This window comes from Maylandia zebra, linkage group LG17 (genome assembly GCF_041146795.1).
Source record: "Maylandia zebra isolate NMK-2024a linkage group LG17, Mzebra_GT3a, whole genome shotgun sequence".
NCBI classification, from domain to species: Eukaryota; Metazoa; Chordata; class Actinopteri; order Cichliformes; family Cichlidae; genus Maylandia; species Maylandia zebra.
In genome coordinates, this window is record NC_135183.1 from 19891770 (window position 1) to 19916040 (window position 24271).

A 24271-nucleotide genomic window follows, 5' to 3' on the forward strand; every position below is an offset into this window, starting at 1 on the left:
GATTTACATATTGTTTATTAATACAATTCAGACTATTCTCTTGCATAATCTGTTAGTCTTGACTTTTATTATTTTTTGTTAATCATTTTCAGAAGATAAAACATTTATTGACACATCTCTAAAGAGGAAACAATTATCAAACTAGTAGGAAACCTTTTGCTGAGATTAACTGTTAAATTTCCTAAGCATAAATTATTATGTATTTGTTTTTGTACAAGTTTTTAAACTTCCTACCTCCCGAGCACAGACGTTGTTTTACTTTTAATTAAAGGTTTATGCACACGTTTGGGTTAATTGTCAGTACTGACTGTGCAAAGTGTTTTATATTTTACGTTTTTAAACATCTTTTAATGTGCAAATGAGCTGGCACCGCTAAATGAACCAAAATGTTTTAATGGCATTTTTACTAATTATTTAACTTTTACGCACCAACAAATTTAATCACTGCTGTAATTCTCTGTACAATTGAGCAGATGTTTATTTATTCAGATAATTCACATGTTGGCTCTCTACTTTGATATTTAAAAACCTGAAAAACATGGATGTTCAGCCAAGCTCATGGATTTTTAAAATAAACCTCTTCCACTTACATTCATTTACAAAACCTCCCAAAGCTAACATCTAAGGTTTTACAGCCACAAGCTGAACTGTGTTTTCACTTGTATAATTAATATCCACTGAGAGCTGGAGCTCAGTTTTTAATTATATTTATAACGCTCCTCACAACACATTCAAAGATTTCTCCAAACACTCAAACTTTCAGCAGACCTTGAACAGAAGTCAAATCTCCCAAAGAAACAAATACAAACAGCAGAACTATCAAAGGAAAACCAGAGCTGTGAAGACTTTGAACACAGCAGGGGTAAAACTTTCTTTGTCTGTATGATTATCTCAGCGCAGGAGGTGTCATCGAAGCCTCGTCTAATTTACTGGAAAAGGAGGATTTCAGCTCTTCCAGATTAACTGGCTTCCAGTTGAGGACAGGGCTCCGCATGTTCAAGTGTTTCTTCTTATTTCCATAATTAAGAAAAATCAAAGAGGCTGGGTGGACTCCAGAGCCAAACCCAGCTGTGTGAAGATAACACTCTGAGACCAGCCAGGTTTCCTTCATGTCTTCTGGTGCCAACAAACTGAACAAACTACTCATGCAATCCAAGAAGAGTCAAACTTTCCTGGCTTTCAAGTGGAGGCCAAACAGTGGCTGCTGAATTTCTCTGAACTCCTTCCTCAAGATGTGGACGTCAGCGACTAAAGCAGCTTTTTGTCCTTTGTCACCAATTTAAAAGCTTCAAATATGTGAACCTCACAGTTTATTTCACCTGTTTATGAAGTGATGGAGCGCCACATAATTTAGAAACTGGACTTCATGTTGTGTTAAATATGACCTGAAATTACTGAATGAAACCATAAACTGATCAAAAAAGCATTTACTGAGGTTGTAAATGAAGCCAGGAAAAGGTTGATTTTCTCATAGACGTCAATACGATCAGACTTCATATCAGAACCAAAGCATTCACCACTGGTGGCAATTAGAAAGAATGCAGATTTGCTTTACTACCTCATCACTACACCATTTTTATATATACAGCCCAGAATCTCAGTACTGATACTGTTGTTATGCTGGGTATAATAGTATCACTAAGTATCCAGCCCACCTAAAGATGGAATCAGAGTGTGAGGAGTTCTGTCAGATAACAGACTAGCGTGGATCCAACAACAGGTTTGGTGAGTGTATCATCAAATAATTTAGAGGTTTTAAGGCAAACAGAGCTGCTGCAGAAATAAACCACACTTTCATCTGGTATTCTCACCTTCATCCACATGATATCCAGCATTTCCTACAGATTTACAATGAATTTGTGTTTGTGCCCAGCAGCACATGAACCTCCTGCAGGTTTTGCTTAGACCAACTTTTGAAAGTGGAACAAGCTACTGTCACCAGGTGCACGTGGAGACAGAGCAGATACAGCTTGTTTAATCATGAGATAGAGACCCTCTGGAGAGGAAGTTGAAGAAATCGAGGCCCTGTACAGCCTGTTGGTGGGCAACACTAGTGCGTTTTCAACACTAGGGCCAGCAGAAAATAAACTAAAAATAAAAGTGAAAGATGGTCCAAGGATGACAAATGGAGCAGTAATCAGAGGCGTCTACAGTCAGTCTCTCGTCCCATGGACGGACTTAACCTCTATTGTCTAGAACCACAGATGGAGATGGTAACCAGTTTTCCACCTGCTGCATTTTCTACTTTGAATCTAATTTAGCCTGGACCAGATCACCAGAGTAGAAACAGGAAATACTGCTTATAGCTGCATTTGGAGTTGGAGTGTACTGGAATGCAGGATGAGAGACTGAGTTTACTGTAGCAGCACAAATCCAACTTGTCTGACTGGAGCATCCACCTACCTCACAGTCCAAGATGCTGGAGTTGGAGTCTATTCAACAAGGGGACAAGAAACCTCCTCTCATGAACAAACTCAAGGTTAAATGTTCACAAGCCCGCTCAGGTCTGAGTACGTAAATTTGATTATTAGACGGTGACCACAAGGGTCCATGTGACTGTACACATGTTAGCCTCTTTTTTGAGCTCTAAAAATGTTAACTATAATGCACTACAGGCAATGGACTTAAAATAAACTTGAAAGAAGTGTAACAGGAATGACTGCTCAGCTGTCAGGTCCACTAAGAAATATAAACAAGGCTTCCACCATCTTGGACTGCAGCTGGTTAAACAGTTAGTGGTTCAAGAATGGAGAAAGAGTTTGACTGAAGTTTCTGAACATTGAAGACCGCCACAACAGCAACGTACAGCTAGTCAACAGCAAACCACAAGACGGAAAGGGCAGCAACTTTTTCTTCCAACGAGGGAAAATAAAAATAGCAGAGCAACATTCTCCTAATGCCATTCTGTAGATGAGTTACAGGTCAACTGTCTCAGACTGAGACCGCCACAACAGCAATGTACAGCCAGCTAGAAGGGAAACATGACAGGACAACAACTGAGCTTAACTTAATAAGGAAAACTAGATGGTTCAGGGATGAGAAATTAAAAACAGCTGTTTCTATATTCAGTAATCCAGAGAACAAACTCCAGATCAGCTGTCTTAGACTGCAGCTGGTGACGCAGTCCTTGTTCAGCTGAGTAACATGTTAACCAGCTCTCCACCTGCTGCAGTTTCTGGTTAGAGTGGCCATGTAGAACCACCATCACCAGCTGTGGTCTACAGCGGCAGACACCGAATTCATCTCACCAAGGGAGGACAGGCTTTCAGGACATCGAGGACCGCCACAGCGGCGACTTGTGCCGCCTGCTGGTAGGTAACACAAGACAGAAAAGGCAAAAGCTTAACTTTTCAAATACGATTGAGGGACTGTGCATGGAGGAAAGATAGATATAATTTTTTTTTTTTTAAATGCTCAAATGAGTCATGAAATTTAATTGATCAGCCTAAATTGATGAATAAAGTTAGACGCTGGACACCTGAAGCTTCAAACTGAAGGAATTTCATAATCCTGATCGCTCTCTCAGGCTCTGCCTGCCCTGCTTTCTCTTCCCTGTTAATACAAACCATGAATATTACATTCATGAAAACAGGACCCCATGCTCGCGCGCTCGCTCACTCACTCTCTCTAGGGGTCTCTCGCCCCACAGCAACCTGCAGCCATCGACTGAATGAATCCATCAGGAGATCATTTACATCACCACACACACACACACACACAGACACACACACACACTTACAGCCGGCGTTGGTCATATACAAGCCACTCTCTCTCTTTTCAATGTCAGCAGTTTACAGCAAACGTCTCTCGACCACTCCTGCATGTATGTTGCACATGAAATTCTCCTCCATCACACACACATCCTCTCTCTCTCTCTCTCTCTTCCTCCCAGTGTTCCTCTGTGTCTCTCTACCTTTGTTCACCCTGCGCAGGATCTGGCAGCGACATTTAAACGACACGGCGATCATGGTGAAGCCGAGCCGAGCGCCACCTCCCCCCCAGCGCCATGCAGAAGACGTGCAGCCACCAAAAAAAACCCTACACCTCCCAATCCTCTTGCTCGCTCTCTCGTCTGCAAACGACCGAATGACCGACGACCTCCTCCTCAAACAGAAACCATCATCGAGGCGCTTCCTGAGGCTCGAGAGAGAGGGTGGGAGGGAGGGAGAGAGAGAGAGAGTGTGCTGCAGATGTGAAGCGCCTCCATAAAATCAGGGAGGGGGAGGGTGGAGGAAGAGTCTGCGCAGATGGGAGGATGAAGAGGAGCGGGAGGAGGAGGGGAGGAAAGAGGCTGCCATATCTCTGTGCTGGTTTGTAATGTGTGTTTGTGCAGCTGGAGGGAAGGAAGGATAGATAAAAAGGATTCTGATGTGCGACTGTGATAAGGAGACAAATGGAAGATGGAAAAAGGGACCTGAAGAAAATTATTAAAATTAAAAATGGAGGAACAAACATAAAAGAACAGAAGGAAAAAAGCAAAGAAATAAGAAAAAGGTTAATTGGATAATCCAAATTGCCACTAGGTGTGCATGTGAGTGTGAATGGTTGTCTGTCCCTGTGTGTTGGCCCTGCGACAGACTGGCGACCTGTCCAGGGTGTACCCCGCCTCTCGCCCTATGACAGCTGGGATAGGCTCCAGCGCCCCCCGCGACCCTGAAAAGGAGAAGCGGATGGATGGATGGAGATGAAAAAGGATTACAGAGAGAGAGAAAATGAGAGAAGAAAGGGAGGACATATTGAAGGAGAAAAGTGGAAGGATGGAGGAAAGGACTGAAAAATAAGGGAAGAAAGGTAGGAAGAAGAAAAGGGAAGAATTGAAGGAGACAAGGAATAATGGAAGGGATGTGATGAAAGGAAAGCAAGAACATTAAAGAAAGAAGGGAAAAAGAAACAAGGAAGGAAAGAAACAATAAAGGAGATGGAAATAAATGAAAAGAAGATAAAATGAAATAAGGAAGGATGCAATAAAGGATAGAAGGAGACAGAATAAGGAAACAAAAAGCAAAGGGAACGAAATTAAAGTAAGAAAAGGAAAGAGGGACTGAAATTGATAAAGAACAGCAAGGTTGGAGGTCAGCAAAACAGGAGGGAAGGAAATGAGAAAGTGGAGAAGGAAAAAAGAAAAGCAAGGAACTGAAACATAACAGAAGGAAGCAAACGAAAGGAAGTGTGAAAGGAAACAAATAATGAAGAACTAAGAAGGAACGGAATGAAGAAGGAAATGGGAAAGTGAAGATATAAATAAAAAGGCAGGAAATAAGGAAAGCAAAATGGTGAGTGAAAGAAGGAAGCATGAAGTGCAAGGCAAAGGAAAAACACTGGGCCTTAAAGTGTTTCTGTGGACATCAGCTTGTGATGTGTAAACCGGAGTTTAAACCCTTAAAACTGAAAATTTAATCAGAGGAATCTGAGTCTGCAGCCCTCCGGCCACCGCCGCAGTTTTCAAGAGTCAAACAGCAACAGATTTGTCTGCAGGAGGAGCGAGGTGACGAAGATAAACCTTTTAAAATCGCTCAACGGGGAGCTGTAAAGGTACTTCAGAGCCTTCCCTTACCACTCAGCATACGCAGCTGGTCTGATTTACATGATATGATTGGTCAGCTCCTGGGGGGCGTGTCCAGTAGCAGGTAGTGAAGTGGTCAGACATGTAGGTCAGTGTTTCAGATGCAGATTATTCTGGATTAGTGTCAGTGTGCGAGTATTAAAGGTATTAACAGTGATGTTACCATAACTGCAGTGAAGGCGGGTCAGTGTGTGTGTGTGTGTGTGTGTGTGTGTGTGTGTGTGTGTGTGAGTGTGAGTGTGAGAGAGAGAGAGAGAGAGAGAGAGAGTGAGAAAGAGACACGCACAGTTATTATATCAGGACATTTTTGTTCATGTTATTTACAATGAGGCATGCTGCTGCTGATCTCTGCCGCCTCCTGCTGGAGACACTGCAGCAGCACAACAGCAAGAACTGCAACATGAATTTATTTAGCTTTTTATAACAGACAAACTCCTGAAACACAGAAAAAAAAAGAAAAAAAGAAGAATCACAACAGCCACAGGACGAGTGGAGACCCTCTGTGATGTGTTTTAGTACTGAGGAAAAAAACAGAAAGGACGTGAGTGAAAAGAAAAAGGGACAGAACACTAATAAGGGGGGGGGGGGGGGGGGGGGAGGAAGGGAGAAAAAGCAAGGATGAAAGGTGAGAAAAAAGGAAGGAAGCATAAGAGTGAGAAAGAAGAAAGAAAATAGACAGGAAATGGGAGAACACTAGGGATGAAATAAATCCAAAAAACAGAGAAGGAAAAAAAACAAAATGGGAAAAAGGGAATCGGGGAGGGAAATAATACAGTGAAAAAAGGAACAAAATAAGGGCATAAACGGGCATAAATGAGGATGAAGAAGAAGGAAGGTGAAATGGTCCTTAGTTTGGAGGGTTTTTTACGCCATCGTCTTTCCTCTGTAGAAGTTTTTAACTTGTCAGGAAACTGAGATCAACAAGAAACGCCGGTTCTCCTGTCAGCATCACCCTCGTTATGTTGGCTGTAGCACATGTTTTGAAGCTTTACATTAGTCATTATGGTAACAAAACATGATCTAAAAGTCTTATCGACCCACAGTGAGATCATAAGCTCAAGTTCTGGTTTTATGTGGTCTTGTTTCTGTTGTTTTCTGTGTCAGAATCACACTGAATGAATGACACACACACACACACACACACACACACACACACACACACACAGGTTCTTTGATTTAAAACACAAAAACATTCAATATAAACTTTACAAGCAGAACGTCCTGTTTACAGCCCCACATCACTGATAAAACACAGAATAATGAAGTGTTGAAGCCCGTCCTGCTCATGTCAACACACACACACACACACACACACACACACACACACAAGAATGGCTGCAGCTGTTACCATGGAAACAAGCTGATGAATAATTGAGGGGAGAGAGCGAGCGACCCGAGCTGCACAAAGACTGATTTTTGAGAGATGAAAGAAGTGTTCACACCGGCTCACACGCACAAACAGACACACACACACACACACACACACACACACACACACACACACACACACACACACACACACACACACACACACACACACACACAACTACAGGTTATCATCACAGCCGGCAGCATTTCAAAACAACCAAATCAGAGAATAAACCCTGACATGTAGTGTGTGTGTGTCTGTGTGTGTGTGTCTGTGTCTGTGTGTGTTAAACATGAGTTTGAGTCACTGTGCCATCGTCACATGCCCCCACACACTCACAAAAACACTCAGAGTGCTAATGATGCCGTTACAGAGGTGGGTGGGGGAGGGGGGAGGAGAGGACGGATGTGCAAACCTTTAATTAGCGCTAACGGTCGCAGTCAGACTGACGGGTTCACGTGTGTGTGAAGAACAGATGGGATGAACTGTCACTGCCGCCGCCACACTTGCTGTCAGACCCTTCAAGCAGATATCAATGCTGAATTTCCACTTATTGAAGGTTATTCAAAGTAGTCAGGACAAAATTGAAACACGCCTTGTTCCCACTTACTGCTCCTTACTTACTATCATTTGAAATTAATCTTTTTCATCTCAGTAGAGAAGATGCATTGTAACAGCTGGAAAGCAGCTCTACTGACTTGACTTGACAACTGAAGGTAGGTTTGGAGAAGAAATGGTTAACTACGTCAAGCAGAACAAGAGGATGTGCATACTAGCAGATAGCAAAGAATTAAATGTTTCTACAATGAAGTCAGCTTTTATTTTTCTTCTACAGCAAAGCACTCAAGCGTTAGTCTCAAAAACACCAATCTGTGAAGGGACGTTTAAATGAAAGTCGCTCTACACACACAAAAATGTATACTCCATTACTAAATGATACTAAAACCTTCTGGCAGTATCCATCAGATAAGACACTTATTCATAACCGTATCGATATCAACCAAGAACTGCTGCAAACACGCAGGTACACAGCCCTTCCCTTCACTAGCAACTGCACAGACAAGCTCCCCTCTTCCCTAGCAGCTGAACACACAGTCCCTCCCTTCACTAGTAGCTGAGCACACATATACGCCTCCTCTCAATAACAGTGAGGAGGAGCTAAGTATGTCTGTGCTCAGCTCACTAGCAGCTGAACACATACAAAGCTCCTCCCCTCACCAGCAGCTAAACACACACAGAGCTCCTCCCCTCACCAGCAGCTAAACACACACAGAGCTCCTCCCCTCACCAGCAGCTAAACACACAGAGCTCCTCCCCTCACTAGCAGGTGATTATGTGAACAGGAGTTTAAAAAACTGATCAACACTTTAGAAAGAGTTTCAGGAGGTCATTAAAGATCCTGTTTGAACAACATAAAATATTGAACACTTATAAATGTTAGCTTTGATTAAGCTCATGTTACTGTTAGCTGTTTAACTATTAACAGTTACCCAGTAACCACATTAACCATTGGTTAAGTAATCATATGCAGTCAGTTCTGCCCATCTGTGACACTGTAACAGAAATGTTCTAACAAAGTAAAATTCAAATTATTAGAAAGCTAGGAAGTACAATATTAGAAAGACAAAAGTCAGCAGCAGCTCCAACAAAAGCTGAGAATTGAAGTTTAAGGAAAGCAGGATTTATCGCATTAGTTTGAGATACGTGTACCTAATAAACTGGAAACACTCTGAGGACTCTGAAGAGTAAAGAAAAGGAGGAAGTCGTTGTTCTTTAATTTAAAAGAACTAATTAAACATCAAATCCAAATAATGTGGAGAAAGTGCTGTGAGTCCCGAGAGGCCTGCAGATTAATTAAGGTGGATTTCTGCTCTACTTTCCGCCTCTCTGGTCAAGCGTGTTCATTGGCTGCAAAGATAATCCAGCGGCGAAAAGCACGCCGCCTCCGAACCACCACGGATTCAATCTGAGCAAATGGAAAAAAGAAGGAAACGTGGGCCGGCAGAGTCGAGAGGATCTAACGCAGTCACACATGAGAGCATGTGGGCGTGATGGCAGAGCTAACGGCAGCCGGGAACACAGGAGGACGGTTTCACCACTTCATCAGAAAAATCCGAAGCAAGAGTCGATGAAAAAAGAGAAACAAAATTACTATTCGAGGGCCAGCCTTCCCTCCTGCAGCCCGTTTTCCTCTTTAATCTCCATCATGTTGAACACAGGACCAGTTATGCTAATGAGGGCCTTATTTAAAGCTTTAATTAGCAAATATTTCTGTGTCAACAAGCCTCACACAGCACAGAACTGCTGTGAACTCTTCACCGTGTTACAGTCACTTCATTAAGGTGCAAATTTATGCATCGTAATGTTTCAGCATGTAATGAGATCAGCGAGCACACGGAGAGGAGATGGCGGCCGGGCGGCGGGCAAGCCCGAGAGGGACAGGTGAGTTAGAGGTGTGGCCTGAGGCTGCAGACCAACACTTTTAACCTGTGCCCCTCAAAACTGGCAATACAAGGCTAAAAATACTCAATATTCTCGTATTTATTTATTAATATAAGTGATTAAGTGAAGTGATGAAACAAACAGTGGAGAGATATAACCACACATTGAGGTTAAAGGACAGCTTCAGGTCATTCCTCCCACCTGAACCATTCCAGAATCAGCTCATTGTTTCTGCTTATGTTTTTACAAAATGATTATATGAGATTGTTTTTATGACTCAACAGGAATCAAAGCTAAAAGATGAGCCTGGTATCGAATATAGGCAAAAAGAAGACCTTTCATATGCAATAATTAGTTTTGACTGGTCACCTATTCCACATGAGTTTGGTTGATGTTAGGTTTAATGATCCCCCAGTTCATTTCCCATGTTTTGAGTGGTGCAGGATAATGATTTTAGGTTTTTGCACATCCCGTTCTCTCATGTCAAAATAAGGATTTTTTTGTTCAGGTCCATTTTGTTCTGCAACAAAAAATGATTTTATTATATGCTATGTGATGGTTTATCCTTTAGGGTGTCTTAATCTTTTCCTTTTTCAAAGAACACCAGAAGACAAACACCAAAGAACTACATCCATCCTACACACGCTTCGGGAAAATCATGAAAATACATTTTAACCAGTCACCAAAGTTTAACACAAAACAATCCTCCAACTCTGTAATGGCAGTAACGGTAAATCAGTGAGTTAAAATACTTAAAAACTTCTTCAATTAATGATCAACGGTGTGCTGAAACAACTTCTATGACTCTATAGGGGCGATCGTGGCTCAAGAGTTGGGAGTTCGCCTTGTAATCGGAAGGTTGCCGGTTCGAGCCCCGGCTTGGACAGTCTCGGTCGTTGTGTCCTTGGGCAAGACACTTCACCCGTTGCCTACTGGTGGTGGTCAGAGGGCCTGGTGGCGCCAGTGTCCGGCAGCCTCGCCTCTGTCAGTGCGCCCCAGGGTGGCTGTGGCTACAATGTAGCTTGCCATCACCAGTGTGTGAATGTGTGTGTGAATGGGTGGATGACTGGATATGTAAAGCGCCTTGGGGTCCTAAGGGACTAGTAAAGCGCTATATAAATACAGGCCATTTGCCATTTATATCCAAAACATCTGTGTCTTGTGTCGAAAGGATATCTGCAGCATTTGAACTCAATCTGGGGCACCCTTTCCCGTAATACCGACTCGCACCATAGGATGGTGCCATGAGCCAAACAGGCATTGAGAGTATAGTCTTATTTACAATAGAATCCACCTGAGGAAATAGTGATGTGGCAAAAGAAAAAAAAATGGCAAAATGCTGCCCCTGGGGGTGAAAGTTTTAGTTTAGCTTTGTAGAGCATAATTACAAAAAGTCTTTCCTCCACAGCTCGGTTCAGGTATTTGATTTCTTACTTACAAAAATCATGAAACGGGAAATAAAAGTTTGTATTTCTTCATTTTCACGAGGATAGAACTGTTACATTTTTTTTAGCACAGTCACAGTCAGCACAGTGATTGTTTTTCACAGCATGTATGCAACAAACATTCAAGACTCATCAAAGGACCCATCACACTGTTAACCAAGAAAATAAGTTATCTTTTAACTCAAACCATCATATTTTTCAGGACTTAACTGTGTAGTTTTTAATACATACATCCAAACTAGTAGTTTCATATTAATATTATATATATATTAACAATCTAACGATCCAGTTTGTGGCCTCTAACCTCCAACTTCTAAACTCAGGCACACAGTTTCCAGCTTCCAGCTTATAGCATCCAGGTAGCATCTAGCCTCTAGCTTTTAGCATCTAGTCTGCAAAAGTTCCAACCTTGAGCTTCTAATTTCTATCTTCTAGTTTTCAGTTTCCAGCCTCCAATTTTGCCATTTTACAAGTAGAAAATAGTTATTTTCTGCTCTTGGATGAATCAATAGATATGAGACTATGAGACTGGTGTGTGAAACATTTGAGTTCAAATAAATTAGATCTGTGTCCAGAAACACAAATCAATACATCGTAAAATACTCAAATCAGCAGAAACTGACATGAGACTGTATAATATTTACAAATGATAAAGAAAATAAAAACAAACATCCCTCACAACAACTTAAAAAAAAATAAAGTGCAGCCGTTTATCTCAATGGTTTATAATTTTGGTAACAAAGAGACAAACCAATCCGGTCACAGCGCTCCCTTGGTGCAGGTAACAATGTTTTCTCCCTCTTTGCTGATTTTCTGTCGTGCTTTAAGGTGAATTCTAGGAGGGAGCGTTTCAGACACGGTTAAATGGACTCGACTTTAAAGGACTGCATGGAGGCTTCACCGGACAACCTGCTCTACCTCCTGAGGCTAAACGCAGACGCCGAAGTGAGCATTACAGACCAGGACCAGAAACAACTGATGTCATCTTTGTGTGAATGTTTTATTCATGAACTCTTTAAGATGCTCGGTCCAATAAACCAGGTTAACAAGGTCAAACCAGATTGAATCAAAGAGGAAATACGGGACGAAAATCACCCTAAACAAGGAGTGAGGAGAGGAGGAGAAAGAGTGTGTGTGTGTGTGTGTGTGTGTGTGTGTGTGTGTGTGTGTGTGTGTGTGTGTGTGTGTGTGTGTGTGTGTGTGTGTGTGTGCGTGCCAGTCAACCAACCTTAAAGTGCTTTCATATACAATCACATGCTGTGATAAACACACACACACACACACACACACACACACACAACCCCATTCAGCTATCTTAGTGAGGACCTTCATTGATATAATGCTTTCCATAGCCCCTTACCCTAACCATTAAAAATGAATGCCGAACCTTAACCCTTACCCTAAATCTAACCATAACCCTGACACAAAAACACAAAAACCACATTTTGAGCCTCAAAAACACCTTTAAATGCCTTCAAATTTGTGAGGACTGGGTTGTGTGTCCTCAATAGTGACTGTTAGTTCTCACAAGTATAGTAGAATGCAGATTTCGGTCCTCACAAAGATAGCTAGACAGGATCACACACACACACACACACACACACACACACACACACACACACACAGCTAGCTGGTAGCTTTGAGAAATGCCTCCTGGCAGTTCTGCACTACACACACAAATGGTTTATTTTCACACAGGAATAATAAGTTCAGTGTCAGCTATTAGCATCCAAACACTCAAATATGTTGCTCTTAATTATTAAATAATTAAATTTACACCCATAAGATTCCACAAAGGCTCCAGAAGGTGTGTGGATTTATTTTTGTTTAATCTGTGCAGAGAATCGGTCCAAATGTGTTCCTCGAGTTCATTCAGAAACTTCTGAGACACCAAAGTGCCGCTCGCGTCATCTGCTCGCCGCCCGCAAACACTTCTTAATAGGTGTAAATGGTTTAGTAGATGGCAAGTTCAAGTCCTGCTTGAGTTTTCTCTGCAGGGAGACAGATGGAGATGGGTGAGGCGTGAACCAGAGTTCAACTAAAAACATAGGCAGTTTTTTCATTTTAGCTCAGCTGACAGTTTTCTGAGAGGAACGTGTCAGAAACACACTTTCCTAGAAGCATGTGGACACAAAGAAGTTTCTGAGGGTGGATTTCACTTGAAAGCATTTCAGAAAACATTATCTTGATTTTGAAAAAAAAAAAAAAAAAAGCCATCAGGAGGACTGTGAAGGTGAAAAAATAAACTAGAGCACAGTAAGCTTCAATTTATCACTACCTGACTGGTTCCTTTGTTAACTCCTAGCTCAGCTCCCATCGTCTCATCAGAGTTAAAAATAAAGAAGAAAAACTTCAGAATGTGCTTTAAAAACACATCAAAGGGCATCAGAACAAACAGAATCACAATCAGAGACCAGAATAGAGTCAAGACGAGACCAAAATAAACTGAAATTCACAGCAGATCATTACCCGACAAGGGTCTGACCACACTCCTCCTGCCCTAAAACTTAAACTCCTCCTGCTTTATCACCTGCTCTTTCTGTAACGTGAAACTAAATTTGCAACATGAACATCATCACCTTAAAATAGCGGCTGAGAACATAAAACGATCAGGAAGGTGTTTGCAGACAAATTTAGGAAGCGGGTTATTTTCTCGAAGACATGTTTTTAAACCAGAGGAGGCGCCCCCTGCTGGATATCAGAAAGAACATCATTTAAGACACCTCAGTATTGGCTTCAATCTTCACTCCTGGAAGCTACGTCCATCTGTTGCATATATCAGAGTTATATTGATGGATAACCTCGAGCACCGATGATGATCAGACTGATCAGTGATAATTTACTGATATAGGTGGTTGTTAGCTTATTTTTGCATTAATGCAGGGGGCCAAGTGGGTGAGAGAATTGCAGTAAAGTTTTTTTTAAAAACCAAAAGAGAAGAACAGATTCACTGCTTATTACAGAATGCTGGCCAGACCCACTTTAGATCAAATTGGGCTCTTTGTAGCCCATGAACTAAAATAAGTTTGACACGCCTTCGCTGGCGTGTCAAAGTTACATCATCATCATTAAGAGATTCGTATTGAAGTGAATCAGCCTCGCTAAGTGACCAACACTTCCATCGAGTTCAGCTGTCTTATTTCTGTCTGCAGGTGACGTGAACGCTGCTCGTGTGCAGCGACGCTCGTTAAACTTCATTTGCCGGTGAAAGACTCGGCTGTTTGTGTGGAGAGCTCGATGATGAGTGGAGGAGAGACTGGTGACACGTTTTACACAATTACAAAGCGGACTGGACGAGTTAGTGGAGCTATGAAGAAGACAAAAGGCAGGCAGATGTTATGACTTAATAACACTTTATCTGCTCAACTGATGTCCATCCACTTCAGCTCACTAATTACTACTGACTGAATCATTAATCGATAGGCGAACGAGGCTCTTCAGCTGGGACAGCTTACATTACTTTCTCTTCTTGCTTTACTTTCTCGGTGTGCATCAGGGAGGGAGGATAGCGTGATCCCACGATAACACTATGGAGATCACTCAAGCCTAAGACAAAGTTCACAGAAGAACAAAGAAGGAGAAGAAACCATTTCATATGATCCAGGTCCACACCTGTGGGGCTAAAAACAAACCTGCATCTCCACCACCAGACTGTAAACACACCAAACTTACAGTTTAACAAATCAAAAATCAAACTGTCTGTCACAATATGTATTCATTCAGTCATAAACAGCATGAAATGGAGGAGATGGGTTGCAAAGCAACTTGCAGATGCACAACAGCTGTAGGAAGGCTAAAGCAGCTTATATGGCTGCTAATAAGACGTCTAGAAGAACACCAGCAACGTCAGAAACAGGCTTCATTTATCCACAAACACAGAGGAAGAGTCTGGAGTGTGCTTAACTAGTCGATCTCAGTAGATCCACCAGCATTAGCTTTGTTGTTGTTGCTGATGCTCTATAAAAGTGGCCGAGCATAAAATAAGTGTAAAAGGAACCCCCAGATATGGGTCACAAGAAGACAAATTATATCTAAATGTAATTAACCCTTTAAGACCTACCATAGAACCAAGTTCGCCAGAGCTTATATTATATTTTTACATGCTGTGGAGCCATTTTTGGGAGCATTTCAAGTTGCTATACATCAATACAACCATTATAGCCCAAACTTTAATAATATATCTGCATTAGGTGCATAGTAATTACATAAATTGCAAAAAAGTGCAATAAACTACAAAAAAATTGAAAATCGTTTTTGTTTTTTTAACATATATTTCTAGTTAGAGAAATTTAAGAGGCTTATCCCTCAAAACTGTAAATACAAAAAAGTTACAAACTAGTTTCCCACCACAGGAAATTTATTTTGAGTGTCTTCATAGTTTTATTTTTGAAATACACCAATTTTTATACACTGCAGGAAAAACGAAAATAAATATTATAGTGCAAATTTGCAAAATAACAGCATATGCATCAAAATAAACTATTTCCAGCAGTGCAATATGAGTCCTAAGCATCCCAGAAACGACACAGAAAGTCATAAAGTCAAACATAACTTTTTAAAACACATAACAAGTAAAACACAAGCTCATAAGGCCCCGATCGTAAAAAACTACATTTCCGCAAAATGACGTCACTTCCGGTTTCGGGCAGGTCATGCGGTCATGTGATAGTTCGCGCTGATGGACGTAGGAAGTGTTACAAACAGCTGATGGATCGGCGAAGCGTGTTTCTGGAATATCATGTTTTTGTTGCTGCAAGTGATTTTTATGCAGTTTTTGCAAAGCTATATGTGGAAGGAAACTGTGACCGAGGACAAGCTGATGGCATAAGATGTAAGTACAACTCCTCCAGTTTCATATGCAAAAAAAATTATTGCGCTAGCTTACTTGGTTGCAGAGCTACCGGGATTTAAAAATAGTTACGCAAAACAGAGCGTGCCCGCTCCGATCGGCTGTAAAGGGTTAAAGATCAGATAATTAAAGTGGAAGTGTGAGCGCCTAGAGCTAAACACATTATTCACGACTTAGTGTATCACGATCTGCTCCTGATGGGGGAGGAAATCCCAACTGGTCATATTTGGAGCAAAAGTTTCGTAGGTTCAGTCAAGAACATGGAACAAAAAAGGAGTAGAAACTACCGCAGGGCCCCAAAGAAGGACTGAAGCGTGCAGACTAGAACAACACAAGACGTCAAACCTGGAATTAGTGTGCGCTTTCCCACATTGTTCACATTCCTTCCTGCAGTAAACATCCTGCCCTGTTATTACCCACAAACCACCTGGTTCATGTCATCTGAATACCTGAGTGAGCGTGTGTGTACTGTAACTGAGCAGCTTCACTAACGACCTTCATCTATAATACAAGACCTTAAAAACACACACACACACACACACACACACACACACACACACACACACACACACACACAGTGAGAAGAGCAGTATTTCCATCCCTTCACAGGACTAACCTCAAAGTCTTCACCCTGAACTTTACTCCATCACCTTTAAGAGGACTCAAACTTCTACACTGAACCAAGGTGAGTCTTCACAGTAAAAAAAAAGCAAAAACATACACACACACACACACGCACACACACACACACACACACACACACACACTGCTAACCCTGAAATTTGTTCCTTCATCTTACAGGGACTCGAGCTTTGTCTCCATGAGGACATCGAGTTTAATTCAAACTTCAAAGTCTTCATCTCCTCTTGGGAACTCATTTTAGTTCCCTCAAATTGGACTAGCTCTAAGTTCCTCTGGTCAGAGGGCCCGGTGGCGCCTGTGTCCGGCAGCCTCGCCTCTGTCAGTGCGCCCCAGGGCAGCTGTGGCTACAATGTAGCTTGCCATTGCCAGTGTGTGAATGTGTGTGTGAATGGGTGGATGACTGAATGTAGTGTAAAGCGCTTTGGGGTCCTATGGACTAGAAAAGCGCTATACAAATGCAGGCCATTTACCATTTACCATTCCAAGCCTTCAACCTGAAATTTTCTCGATTACGGTGGTTTTCCCTTCATAGGGCTCACTCTTTATTTAGACTCATTTTTTGTTCCCATAAGGAAGTCAAGTCCCTACAGTGTAAGAAGAGCAAACACAAATACGTCAAACCAATTACAATAAGACACACCTACAGCCCCCCCCCCCATTATATCATTACTATATATAGGACTCGCTTTTTGTCCGCATGTGCTTCCACGTAACCCATAAATACAAGACTTCACACTCTAAATATTTCCACCACTTTAAAGGTCTCGAGCCAACCCTGAAAGTCTTCACCCTGACATCTGCTCCCTCACCTTACGGGGGAGGTGGAGTGCAAGAAAGTACCCACAAGCCAGTGTCCCAGGAAACAAATTAAAATAGCACACACCCATGGAGTTGTATTTCCATCGCTTCAGAGGATTTACGTTTGTCCCCTGAAGGAAGTTGGGACTCCACATTACAGAAAAATTAGTGCATATATTTCCCCCTTAAAACACAAAAATTAAAAGACATCACACACACTCATTGGATTTCTTTTACTTTTGAGGAGTCGAGCTACCTGTAATATCATCGTCCCTGAAATTACAGCAATTTTGTCCCCTTGAGGAGGTCCCCACAGAGCACTAAAGTAAACACACTCGAGTCCCCACAATACATTTAAAACAGCGCACACCAACACAATCTAGGCCACTTTGAGTGCCATAATCTGTTGATAAGCCCCTCTCTCTCTCTCTGCATCATCTCTCTACCTCACTCGCTCTACAGTAGGACAATAAAACAAAGCCTCTCTCCCTTTCTCCATTGTTTCTTTATGGGACTCACTCACTCAGTAGGTGTGTGTTGTACTTGCTGGTGTAGTAGTAAACGTCTTCGTAGCCTTCCTGGTAATCATCATCCGCCCGGTACCTCCTCCCTCGCCTCCTCCTGCTCAGCAGACGTAGCAGGGCCAGGAACCGCTCCATCCCCACCACCTCCACCACAATCACACTGGGTCCAAACTGGGCCGGGCTACGCTGCAAGCTAACAGCAAGGCCAATAACGGTGAGGGCTAAGCGTTTATTCCACACAGAGAGATAGAGAGAGTGAGATCAGGTTTCCTCCTCCTCGCCTCCTCTTTCTGCTGCGCACACACACACACACACACCTCTGGATATCACACACACACACACACACACGCATTAGCGCACATGTAGCACACACACACACACTCCCTCACACACTCCCTCACTCGCTCGCTCTTTGTATTCTCTCCTCTATCTGCAGCCTCCCTCTCCTCTGTTCCCGTCTTCTTTCGGCTGTTGGTGCATCTAGCCGGGTTCAGCCAATCACAGAGCTCGCAGCTCACAAACACACACACACACACACACACACACACACACACACACACACACACACACACACACACACTTTGCTCGCTTGCTGCTCTCGCCCTCTAACACACCACTCCTCCATCTCAGCCCTTCGTCCTGCACTTCCTTTCCTTCATTAGATCCTTCCTTCCTTCGTTATCTTGTCCCTCTATTTCCTTCCTTCCTTCAATCCTTCCTCTTCTTTCTCTTCCTGTCTTCACATTTCCCTTCCTCTCCTCCTCTTCTTCCTCATTCATACACTTCATTCCAGTGTGGGGGGAGGGGAGCCGGTGAGTGAATTCCTCAGAGTCTTCTGTAAGTGTACCAAGAGGAGGAGAGAGGAGAGGGGTGGAAACGTGCAGGTAACTGGTGGAAAACTGAGATAAAACCAGATTTCAGGAACTGAAAACCAGGATTATCCTCCTGGTATCAATATCAAGGTCCTGTTTGGGTTTGGGAGAGCACTGGTGTAGTTTTACACTCGATTCAGGAAACAAATGAAGACACAAACCACAGACAAAAGACGTGAAACCCGGATAAACATCAACAAAGAGCTCTCAGGTTCCATTTACCTCAGAAACAAGTGAACAACATCTGCAGTCATCCTTGGAGCACATCTGGCTGACAACATCAACTCAGGGACAGCCACAGGTCCACCTTACATGATTACTGACCTTTTAGGCCACATCTGGCCCCGTTAACCTCTGCCGTAACCGACATAAATCCCAGCTCCTTACTTTTTGCCTCATCTAGTTCTTGACAACCGTTGGAGTTGCAGTCCAAAGCCTAGCTTGTGACATCTGGGCAACATCTGGCCCGAACAACTCTCGCTGTACGTCACAACCATACTGTCTTGTGACTTTTGAGCCACCTCTGGCATCAACTCATAGACAGCTCCAAGTACAATTTATATGTTTAGTGGCATTTGAGGAACATCTGGCTCATCCAACCTTTTACATAATCGACATCTGGATCACATCTGGCTCATCCAGCCTTTGCTGTAACCCATGTAAAGCTCAGTTCGTGACTTTTGGGCCTCATCCAGTATCAACTCAAAAACAGCTGCCAGTACACATTCAAACACACATTAGGTGATATTCAAGGAACATCTGGCCCTGACAACCTCTACTGTAACCCACCTCGATATCAGTTTGTGACTTTTGGGTCACATCTCAGGCATTACAGCTAAGACTGTATTTTTTCCCCATTTAAACTACATTTACAGCACAAAGAAAGAACTTGTAAATAGATCATATTGTATATATACTGTAAACTTGCAGGATGTTTGTCAGGTTAGTGAATAATTGTGTTACACAATCATAATAAACTTTTGGTTTCAAGCTCTTATACTTTTCCTGCTTGCATCACACAAAGAACTGATCACTCCATCGCTGCCTCATATATGTTACACCGTGAAAAGCCCGACTGTAACAGGATAATCAGTGTTATTCATCTTCAGTGTTTTGAACACCTGACCAGTGTATAATCCCTGCAGGTGTTCTTGGTCGGCCACCCAGAGTCTACACAACCTCCACAGAGACCTGAAGTCCAGACCTCACGCTTCCTGCATCAAAAGGGTCTGGTCAGGATAATAAATGGAGACACTTGTGCTAAAGCAAGGACTAAACAACGCTGAAAACAGCTTCCACTCTGAGTCAGTGGATGCGATCTGCTGAGGTAAGCCTGCTGCATGATGGCAGCATCCTCTGGTACCTGAGTACAAGGCTTCACAATAACACGGGCACTAAAGATCCTGAAACACCTTCATGATTATATCCAGCTGCTGACAACTTCTGAGAGATTTTTTATTAAAGAATAAAATAAATAAAATAGCAAACTTTTGCTTTTACCCTCATCTCCATTTATTTTATATTTATGCAATAATCATTTTTTATCTTTTGCTGATCGGAGTTACGCTGCTGACAGATGTTTAGAATTCATCATATGATATACGCCGTCATTTTACTCTGCCTTATTTATTGATTAATAAAAATGATTAAATCACAATGACAAATAAAGAGAAGAAGCAAAAAGAAAATTAAAACATGATCACGATCAAAAATTATATACAAAAACACTGACAAAATGAAACATAAAATAAAATAAATAATAAATTACTGAAAAATTATACTTTCAGCAATGATGAATAAAGTGTGCAAAAAAAAGGTAATAATATTTGGCATTATTTAAAAGCATAAAATATGACTATATTAATAAATAAGATACGTTACACAAAATACAGTAAAAAAAAATAAAAACAGAAAATAATAACAAAATAAAAATAGAAGTGTAATAATGACAAGTGAAAATTAAACACATGTTTTTAAAATAAAAATAAATAAATAACCAAAACTGGAAAAAGAATATTTTAAAAAAAATAAGGCTAAATAAATCCTGGCAGACTTACACACTGCCTATGGTCCTACTCCAAACTGCAGGAAATCTTGTGAACTGGAATTGATCTCAGCGGGCGCATCTTCAACCAAAATCTTCAACCCAAAAATAAACATCTGTGAAAACTAATGTTCTGATTTTTCATGCCAGGAAAAATAAAATATAATCTACAACATAGAAACGCTGGAACACGTCCCATTGGACTTCATGATCTGCTCGGGTCAAACATTTAGCACAATGTGTCGTTTCTTTCTTGAATATGTTGACGTGGACGAGAACGACAGCTTTTGTTGTTTTTGCGTAAAACTCTGAGCGACGGTCACGACATGATAACTGATCACAAGGACGGAGGTATGAAAAGATCCACGCTGAGCACGATTATTACTGTTACTGTTAGTTAGATTTGTTTGTGTTTGGTTGTCAACAAGTATCACAATTAAGTCAAAGCAAATCTAAATATCTAATGATATATGTCTAAAAAAATAACACAATAAAAGCTATAGGGAAAAAATAATCAGTACAAAAAAATAAAATAAAAGCATAAAGTTTGTTTATATAGACCAAACTATATTGATGTTTATTGGGGGAAATCATCGCAACATTTATCAATAATGTAAAGAATCTGGCCTAGTTTTAAAAGCAGCTTTACAGATGTTGCTATTTTTGGTTTTTAACAGCTACACGCTCGAGTACAACCCTCAAGTATTTGAGTAAATGTGATTCAGCGTCAGAAAATCTGCTGAAGGCAGCACACAGCGAAGGACAGACTGCTGTGAAATCATAATAAAATATTTCTACAGTTTAAATTCCTTTTTTTTAATCCATTTGCCAAACGGTGGATTGGAGGGGAGCTTGCCGCTCGTCCAACTGGGTCCCAGTCGGCCCTGTTGGCTCAGGAAATGACAAACGGGAGGGGGGCAGCAGATTGTGATCAGAGGGTATTTTAATCATGCACATAAGGAGGAGATTAACCAAGTTACTGAGTGTTTGAGGGTCCCGAAAACGATCAGAGTGGGGACGGACTTCACGCCAAAATTCGGCCGTCAGGCTCTGGGACTGTTCTTAAGCCAAGAGTATGACGGCTCGCGGCGGCATGAGATTTCTACAGAAAGAGAGGGAAAACCCAGAATATCACCAGAGATGAGTTTAGACACAGGTGAACTGGTCCAGGCAGGTAAATCTGGACCTTTCCTCTCTGTGTGGCCATCACACTCAGCCCCTCTCCAATGTGACTTTTGACCTCTGACACACAGTGACTGACAGCTGGTCGCCAGGGTGTTCAGTGACAGTCAGAAAGCCCTGTCTCTGAGCTGTGAGTGCTGACCTTTGACCCCTGTCATGTCCTGGAAGCTCATGTTTCCCACGCTGCGCTGAAGCCTGACAGGCACAAAACTTCTGATGGAAAAATGACAGCACACACACACACACACACACACACACACACTCATAGTAAATGCATTGATTACTGGATCAGCAGCGGGAGTGAAGGAGAAGCTTCAGATTTTGTGGATCCTGCTGCACTGACACCTTTTGTCATCTGATAAACACATTTTGAAGCTGTTGGCAGAATAAAATCAACACTCTGCTTTCATCCAGGTGAGAATGAAGTCATGTGGAGTCAAGGTTTTGTTTTTTTTTTGTTCCACTCTGAAAGTGACGTTTACACCCGGAAGGAGAATCTGCTGCAACCATCTCCAAACAGCGTCACGTCTTAGACTGTGCACGTGATTTATTTTCCTTTTACAGTATAAGAAACACAAATCTAAGGCACATGACTTAAAGCTTCAGAACACAACTGCAGACCACGCGTGAACCGAGCAGCTGGATCTGCTTTCATTTCTAAGAATTTCTGATCTCACAGCGACTCTAAAACTGAATCAGTTGCAGCTCAGGTCTGCTAAATGTTATAGATGCAAACCTGTCTGTAAGGGCCTCTCTGCCGGGTTTAACTCAGCATGTCGTTGTCTAGTGCAGGAGATGTTTAAAGGTTGCAGCACTCGCTCGTTGCTAGCAGAAAACTAGCTGATTAGGAAGATTACACTTATTTCAATGAGACGTTTTCCTGTGTAATAATATTCAACATAGCTATCAATACATTTTTCAAAAAAATGCCTCTCTGTGTAAAATGGGTTTAAAAACTGTGGGAAACCGTTTTTCCGTGATTTGAACCGAGGGAACAAATCGTGGCAGGATCAGCCTGATGTTATTTGTATCCCACTGTAACTTTACTGTATAAAGAGCTAATATCTCCAAAATGTCAGGAGTAGTTAGTCATTACAAGAAGTGTTTGTGAACTAAAAATCATAATGTGGGATACTGTTTGTCTGTGATTTGAACAGCCCAGCGCTGCTCCTGGAGGGAAAAGCAATTCTGCAGGCTTCACCTTGGCACTTGTGCAGGTGAAGCCAAAGGGAATTTGATATACCTTTATTAGTCCCACAAGGGGAAATTTCATAAGGCTGCCGACCTATTGCACGCAATGGCGGTGCCATCTTACCCTCCGACCATACATACATTACACAAAACATCACATGGGGAAGACAGGTCAGAGAGGTATAACAATGGAAAAATGCACCACAGGAGGAAAGATAAGGAGAAACAAAAATAACTCCCCCCAGACTGAGCTCCAACAGGGAGATCAGTTTGAGAACAGCAAAAAACACCTCTGCACATAGCACATGAAAAAACTCTTAATACACCAAAGAAACACATGACAAGCAACAGGGGTGGGTAAAGGGTGAGAGACAGCCTGTGCGCAGGTCTCCTTGATCCACCGTCAGCGTCGGAAGGAATAAGCGTCAAAGGCGTTTGGAAAGCGACGGGGGATGAGTGTGTGCATATCAGTGTATATGTGTGTGCGTGTCCAGAGTTCAGCTGAGACAGTGTCCTTCGCCCTGCCAGGCTAAGTAAACAGTCTTCCAGCCAATCCAGGTGGCCTTGCATAGAATGGGAAGGAACAGACTAAACACAGTCGTTATCAGGGAGATTTTGTTCGGCTCCAGCCTTGAGACCGCAGCTGGCGCCGAAGGGGTGTCCGCATAAGTGATGGTGGTTTTTACTTTAGTGCAAACAGCTCATATGAATTTCAAAGCAGTTCTACAGTCCAACAGTGGTCTCTCAATCTCCCGTTGGAGAGCCGCGAGCTTCGCCATACTTGCGTTCTGTTATTTTGTCATTTCTTGTGCTCAAGGAGCTGATTCTGAGAACTCACGACAGTGTGCCTCCCTGACATGCTTCACCATATTTTCTAGTCTTTGGCTTAGAATGAAGTTGGTTTGGAAACATATTCAGCGATGCTTCATCTCTTGCTTTGCGTTAGTGTGGCCGCCCGTGCTAGCAGTGTCCAAGCGTTGTTGTTTTTTTTTTTTACCCTTTTCATACCGCGCCCCCCCTGCAATGGCTCTGCGCCCCACCTAGCGGGCGGGCCCCACACCTTGGGAAGCTCTGCTCTAAACTAACACAGGATGTCATGCTGGTCGTTTTTCACCTTTTTCCTAATGTTTGATTAGTGAGTTCATGGTGAATACAGCTGCGTCTCTGCCTGCAAGACCTGGACTACAGTACGGTCGTTCAGACAGTGTTTTTAAAGTTTCTCGCATGAGCTGCTCTCACAACACAAGAGCTGCCATTAAATGTGAGGGAAGAAAAAAAAAAAACCAAAAAAACCCCCACATCAGCGGGCCCTAAAATTAGACTGGCTCCGCCTCCCTCACCTGTCAGACA

At 42.2% G+C, this 24271-nt stretch overlaps 1 protein-coding gene across 8 annotated transcripts in view; it reads right to left on the reverse strand.

Moving 5' to 3' along the window:
- Positions 1–24271, reverse strand: part of grip1 (glutamate receptor interacting protein 1) — a 66580-nt gene that overhangs the window by 27663 nt on the left and 14646 nt on the right. For 3 of the 8 annotated variants that reach the window (XM_076876179.1, XM_014409298.4, XM_014409297.4), the window contains exon 1: positions 17632–18092. The exons of 2 other annotated variants lie outside the window; for them this stretch is intronic. In XM_076876179.1, the coding sequence (XP_076732294.1) occupies positions 17632–17767 (136 nt within the window). In that variant the 5' untranslated portion in view covers positions 17768–18092. Of the gene's footprint in view, positions 1–3913; positions 4162–17631; positions 18093–24271 lie in introns of those variants that run through there. 3 more of the 8 variants (XM_076876182.1, XM_014409300.4, XM_076876181.1) reach the window with 3 other exon arrangements.